The sequence below is a fragment of the Trichosurus vulpecula genome, chromosome 6 (assembly GCF_011100635.1).
Source record: "Trichosurus vulpecula isolate mTriVul1 chromosome 6, mTriVul1.pri, whole genome shotgun sequence".
Taxonomy (NCBI): domain Eukaryota; kingdom Metazoa; phylum Chordata; class Mammalia; order Diprotodontia; family Phalangeridae; genus Trichosurus; species Trichosurus vulpecula.
The window spans coordinates 57,450,964-57,457,698 of NC_050578.1; the positions used below are offsets into that span (position 1 = coordinate 57,450,964).

The following is a 6,735-nucleotide window of genomic DNA, read 5'->3' on the forward strand; positions in this document are numbered from 1 at the left end:
CAGTGGGACAAAATAATTCCTAATTATTGTTTTTATTTCCTTTTCATTGATGGTGAATTCACCTTTTTCAGTTTTTGATGCTAGTAATTTGGCTCTCTTCTTTTTCAAAATCAAATTAACCAAAGTTTTATCTGTTTTATTGTTTAGGTTTGTTTTTTTTTTTTTCATGAAACCAGCTCTTAGATTTATTTATTAGTTCAATAATTTTCTTAATTTCAATTTTATTAATCTCTCCTTTGGTTTTCAGAATTTCTAATTTGGTATTTAATTGGGGGAGGGGTTAATTTTTTTTCTTTTTCTAGTTTTTTTAGTTGCGTGTCCAATTCACTGATCTCTTCTTTCTCTATTTTACTTATGTAAGCATTTAGAGATATATAACTTCCCCTAAGAACTGTTTTGACTGCATCCCATAAGTTTTGGTATGTTGTCTCATTATGGTCATTCTCTTGGATGAAATTATTCATTGTTTCTATGATTTTTTGTTTGACCCACTAATTCTTCAGGATTAGATTATTTAGTTTCCAATTAATTTTTAGTCTATCTTTCTATAGTCCTTTATTACATGTAATTTTCATTGAATCATGATCTAAAAAGGATGCATTTAATATTTCTGCCTTTCTGTATTGGATTGTGAGGTTTTTGTGCCCTAATACATAGTCAGTTTTTGTGTAAGTGCCTTGCACCACTAAGAAAAAGGTATATTCCTTTCTATCCCCATTCAATATTCTCCAGAGGTCAACCATATCTAATTTTTCTAAAATTCTATTCATCGCCTTAACTTCTTTCTTGTTTATTTTGGGTTTAGATTTATCTAGTTCTGAAAGAGGGAGTCTGAGGTCCCCCACTATTACACTTTTGTTATCTATTTCTTCCTGTAATTCCATTAACTTCTCTAAATATTTAGATGCTATACTACTTGGTGCATATATGTTTAGTAATGATATTATTTCAATGTCTATGGTACCTTTTAGCAGGATGAAATTTCCTTTCTTTTCTCTTTTAATTAGATCTACTTTTGCTTTTACTTTGAGATCAGGATTGCTACCCCTGCTTTTTTTTTTTTTTTTTGCTTCAGCTGAAGCATAATATATTCTGTTCTAGCCTTTTAGCTTTACTCTGTTTGTATCCCTCTGTTTCAAATGTGTTTCTGGTAAACCACATATTGTAGTATTATGGTTCTTAATCCACTCTGCTATCCACTGTTGTTTTATGGCAGAGTTCATCCCATTCACATTACAGTTATGATTACTATCTGTGTCTTTCTCTCCATCCTTTCTTCCTACCCCCATTTAAGCTTTTCTCTCTCCTTTCTCACATTCCCTCCTCACTAGAGTTTTGCTTTTGACCATCACCTCCCTCTGTCTGCCCTCCCTTCTATTAGCCCCCTCCCTTTCCTTCCCCTTTACCTTTACTATTTCTTCCCTCCCTTCTATCCACCCCCCCCTTTTATTTTCCGTTTCTACTCCTAATTCCTATAGGCTAAGTTAATTTTCTATACCTAATTGATCATGCAATTCTCCCTTTGAGCCATATCTGATGAGAGTAAGGTTCAAACAATGCTCATCTCCCTCCTTTCTTTCCCTTTACTGCAATAGGTTTTTGTGACTTTCCATGTGATGTAATTTACTTTTGTCTGCCTCTTCCTTTCCTCTTCTCCAAGTACAATCCCTTTTCACCACTTAACTAGTTTTTCTTTTTTTATCATCACATGAAAGTCAACTTATACCCACGCCCTCTGCCTATGTATACCCCTTTTAAATATAATAACAATACAGTTCTCAAGAGTTACAAGTGTCATCTTCCCCAGTAGGGATATAAAGTTTGCCCTTATTAATAATATGTTGGGTTTCTTTTCTTTCCTGTTTACCTTTTTATGCCTCTCTTGACTCTTGTATATGAAGATCACATTTTCTGTGGAGCTCCAGTCTTTTCATCAGGAAGGTTTGGAATTCCCCTATTTCATTGAATGCCTGTTTCCTCCCCTGAAAGATTATGCTCAGTTTCATTGGGTAGTTGATCCTTGGTTGTAATCCAAACTCCTTTGCCTTATGGAATATTGTATTCCATACCCTCTGATCTTTTAATGTACAAGATACAAGGTCTTGTGTAATCTTGACTCTGGCTCCATGATATTTAAATTGTTTCTTTTTGGCTGATTGCAGGATTTTCTCTTCAACCTAGTAATTCTGGAATTTCACTACAATATTCCTTGGCATTTTTGATTTGAGATCTCTTTCAGGAGGTGATTGGTGGATTCTTTCAATGGCTATTTTACCTTCTGGTTCTAGGACCTTGGGCAGTTTTGCTTGATGATTTCCTGAAAGATGCTTTCCATGGTTTTCAGGTAAACTAATAATTTTTAAATTGACTCTCCTGGATCTATTTTCTGAGTCAGTTTTTTTTAACCAATGAGATATTTCACATTTTCTTCTATTTTTTCATTCTTTTGTTTCTATTTGACTGATTCTTGATATCTCATAGAGTCATTAGCTTCCACTTGCCCAACTCTAATTGTTAACGAATTGTTTTCTTCTATTAGATTTTGTACCTCATCTTCCATTTGGTCTATTCTACTTTTTAAGTTCATCTCTTCAGTGAGTTTTTGTGCCCCTTTTTCCACTTGTCCAATCCTACTTTTTAAGGAGTTGTTTTCTTCTTTGTACTTTTTTTTTTCCATCTGGCCAATTGTATTTTTTAACAGTCACTTTTTATACTTCCTTTTCCAAGCTATTGACTCTCTCTTGCATACCTTTCATTTCTTTCCCCAATTTTTCTTCTACCTCTGTTATTTGACTTTTAAAATTCTTCTTGAGTTCTTCCAATAAGGCCTTTTGGGCTTGAAACCAGTTCATATTCCCCTTTGAGGTTTCAGATGTGAGTATATCAAAAATGTCATCCTCTTCTGAATTTGTGCTTTCATCTTCCCTTTTTCCATAATAAGAGGTTATGGTCATTTTCTGTTTCTGCTTTTTGCTCATGGTGTTTGCCTATTTCCTGGCTTTTAAAGCTGAGCTTTCCTGCCAGAGCACAGGGGGCACTGGCCCAAGCTTCTTGTGCTGGGATCCTGGGACCTGGTCACTGGCTTTGCATGCTGGGGCCTCAGGTGCTGGCAGCTGGAGGTCTGTAGGGGTCTGACAGCTTAGCTGGTGCTGAGCTGGGTCAGCAACACTGGAGCTCTCAGGGTAGGGGTGGGGAGTCTGGCCCCTGGAGGATACCTGCTCATCTGGGCTTTGCACTCCAATACTTGGTTGCTGGACGATGTCTGCCACTTTGGAGTTGTGCCTCCTGGAGTTGTGCTTCCTTGAGTTGTGCTGAAGCACTGGGAGATGTGGCTGCTAGAGAATGCTGGCACAAGTGGTGGTTTTTTGAGTGGGTCTCTACAGGTTCCCCTGCCTGTGCTGAGGCACTCAGGGGGTCCTAGTGTTGGCTCCTGCAGGCTCCCCCACCCTGGGGCTCAGGGTCTCCCCCTGGTATGCTGAGGTGGGGCCTGCCACTGGCTTGACGAGTCACCTCCCATCCTATACTGCTCCCCCTCCCCTAGAGTGAGAGGGGTCTTTACTATTAATCCTCTCCCTTCCTGTGCTACAAAACTTTTGCACCCCATCTTTCTACTGGCTCAGCTGTTCCAGGGCTTTTCCTGGGGTGATATTTTCCGGTCTTTCAGAGGTGAACAAGGGAGGGTGAGAGTGACTTACTTCTTACTCTATTGGCTCCCAGGAGAAATCTTTTTCTTTCCACTTCATGTGAAATAATTCACCCCATCCTACCTCTCCCTTCCTTCTATACTCATTGTACTGTTTTTTTCCTTATCCCTAATTTTTTTTCATGTCATTCCCTCCAATTCACCTTATACCCATACCCTCTATGTATATTTCTTTTAACTATATTATTAGTGATACAGTTTTTAAGAATTAGTTATTTTTCCCATTTAGGAATGTACATAGTTTAGCTCTATTGAATTCCTTATTTTTTCTTTTCCTTTTTTTTACTTGTTTATGCTTCTATTGGGTCACTATAAAAGCTCTTTTGTGACTATTTCATGAGAGATATTTTATCTCTCCTTTCCCCCTTCTCCCAGTGCAGCCCTCTTTCTCAGCCCTTCATTTTTTTTAGATCATCCCATCAAAGTCAACTCATACCCCTGCCTTCTGTCTATGCAGACTCCTTCTAACTGCCCTAATTATAATAAAGTTCTTAGGAGTTACAAGTATCATCTTCCTATGTAGGAATGTAAGTAGTTTAACTTTATGATTTCTTTTTCCTTTTTATCCTTCCCTTGAGCCTTGTATTTCAAAGTCAAATTTTCTACTCAGCTCTGGTTCTTTTATTAGGAATGCTTGAAATTCCTCTATTTCATTGAATATCCATATTTTCCTGTGAAGGATTATACATATATACTCAGTTTTGAAAGGTAGGTAGATTCTTGATTATGATCCTAGCTCTTTCATGTTTTAGAATAAATATCACATTCCAAACCCACTGATTTTTTTTTTATTTTATTCATTGACATTGCCTTTATTTTTGGTGTGGTCTGTGAGCATCTGTCATGACAGGTGGGGGGACTGACAGGGTGGGGAGTGGGGAAGAACACTAGGGGAGTGACCAAGAAAGTTCAGGTTTTCTGCAATGATTCATGGGTCCAGGAGTTTATTACACACAAATAAATACCCCCAGGAAAGCAGAGAGTTCCCCTCTCCTCGAAAGCCAGAACTTCAGGCCCTAGAACAACTCTGCCATTATGTCCGGCATGGACAAGACACAGAAAGTCTATAACCCCATTACACAACACATCCAAGAGCATATACTGAGTATGGCCCATTCTGGTTCTGCCAAAGCTCAGAGAAGGAGGCACTTACCTCCTTGGAATGATACTGCATCAATAGCAAAGCAGAGGAATACTGCCTCTCCTTGCACTTCCCCTCCCCACCCTTCCACCCCACAAATATACACATACATATACATATACTACAGGCTGAAGTAGTCAAAACTGTTGTGGCCGTAGATGTCCATACTCCATAGCACATCGTGGCGCTGTCTGGCCTGTAGCAACTGCTGCAGCTCAGCTTGCACACTGGCAAGCCTCTCTTCATCCACAGTACCCTCTAGGAGATTGGCTGAAGAGGGTGGCCATGGCAGGTCCTTGTAGCAATCCACAGGGACTGGATGAACAACCAGCTGGAGCTCAGGCAATGCCTGTGAGCGTTCAATCAAATTCTTCACTCCAGCACTACCAAGAGGGTTACCATAGAGACCAAGGTAGCGGAGATGGGTACAGGAGCATAGGTCAGGCAAGGTAGTAATAAGGTTGACATCCATGAGCTGGCACTCTGTAATATCCAGACACAGCAGGGAGCCTGAGGCTTCCCTCAGTAGTCTCTGAAAGGGTGCCAGGAGGTCACCAGACAGTTTGTTGCCACTGAGGTTCAGCTTCTTGAGATGGGTGGCATGGGGGCTCTGGGCCAAGTAACTCAAGTCCCCAGAGAGAAGGGAACAGAAGGGAAGTTCCAGGCTTTCCAGAGGGCCCTGTAGACTGCTAAGGAGTTGATGAAGGCGGCCTGAGAGTCGGGAGGAACCCAAGTTGAGTTCCTTGAGGCTATTCAGCTGGGCAATGGCAGAAACAAAGAGTTGGAAGTTGCCTTCTGCCTCAGTTGTGAGCCTCTGCACATCCACATTGCTGTATTGTAGCTTCAGGCTCAACAGGTGGGTGAACTTGGTCATGTGGGGCACGACAGCACACAGACCTGATAGTCCCAGGTTGTTGAAGCGAAGGTCCACCTGGCGCAGACACACTGGATCCAGCAGCTCCAAGAGAGATACAGTGCTAGGACCTGACAGTTCCTCAGCCCAAAAATCCCTGCAGCGAAGGCGAAGGGGGCCCCAAGCGCTGATCTGGAGAGCCTCTTTCATGACGCTGTAAGAAGTCTGGTTCACCAGCAGGTCAGTGTGCACTTCCACAGCATTAGCGACAGGGGCCTGAGGACCCACCTTTCGGCGCTTGCCCATGCGTTTAGCTGATCTGACCTGAGCCTGGGCGCTGAGACAGGTCCTTGCCAGTGCCACTGAGCGAGCCCACATGCTCATAGTCGTGGGGTCCTGCCCGCAGCTGCCATCCAGGAAGCCAGTTATGTCCAACACTCGAAGCTGAGGCCCCCCGCTGCTAGATTCCCTGCTGCGCGGCATGGCGAGCAGCGCCAGGATCACGGCTTGCATGCTCTCCTTGCGGGGCCGCTCGGGCCAGCCAGGCTGGCTGGGCCGGGGCAGCAGCTGCCGGAAGCTGAGGCTCGGGAAGGGCCACGTCTGCACCAGCGCCTGCAGCACCAGCGTTCTGCCGTACATGAAAGCGGCCTGGAATAAGACCGGGTACAGCTCCCGAGGCAGAGAGGCCAGAGCCCGACATACCAGTTTCTGGTGTCGGGTAACCTGCACGGCACACAGAGTCACTAGCGACTGCATTTCTCCGGAACCGATCCGATACCTCTGCTAAGGCGCGGCTTGGCAGGGACCCTCCGGGATTCTGCGCAGGCGCGTCTCCACATACCACACCAAACCCTTTTCCAATCTGCGCAGGCGTGATCAGAAAACGGACTCCGTGCCGGCTTAGGTCCGGAGGCCAAAAGTGGGAAAAGGGGAGCGGGTGGGAGTTAAGGGGGCCAGCCCCAGCCCTTTATAGGGCCGCTCCTTAAGCCCTGCCTCTAGACCCCGCTGTCATCCTCTTTGCGGGTGAAACCAACTGCC

General features: G+C 43.3%; 1 protein-coding gene across 1 annotated transcript; it reads right to left on the reverse strand.

Annotated features, from left to right (window-relative positions):
* Window positions 1-4,483: 4,483 nt before the first annotated feature.
* LOC118853362 (leucine-rich repeat-containing protein 14-like) lies at window positions 4,484-6,510 on the reverse strand. Its single transcript, XM_036763381.1, has one exon. It carries the CDS (start codon window positions 6,451-6,453, stop codon window positions 4,966-4,968), a length of 1,488 nt encoding a protein of 495 aa, XP_036619276.1. The 5' UTR covers window positions 6,454-6,510; the 3' UTR covers window positions 4,484-4,965.
* Between the last annotated feature and the right edge of the window lie 225 nt (window positions 6,511-6,735).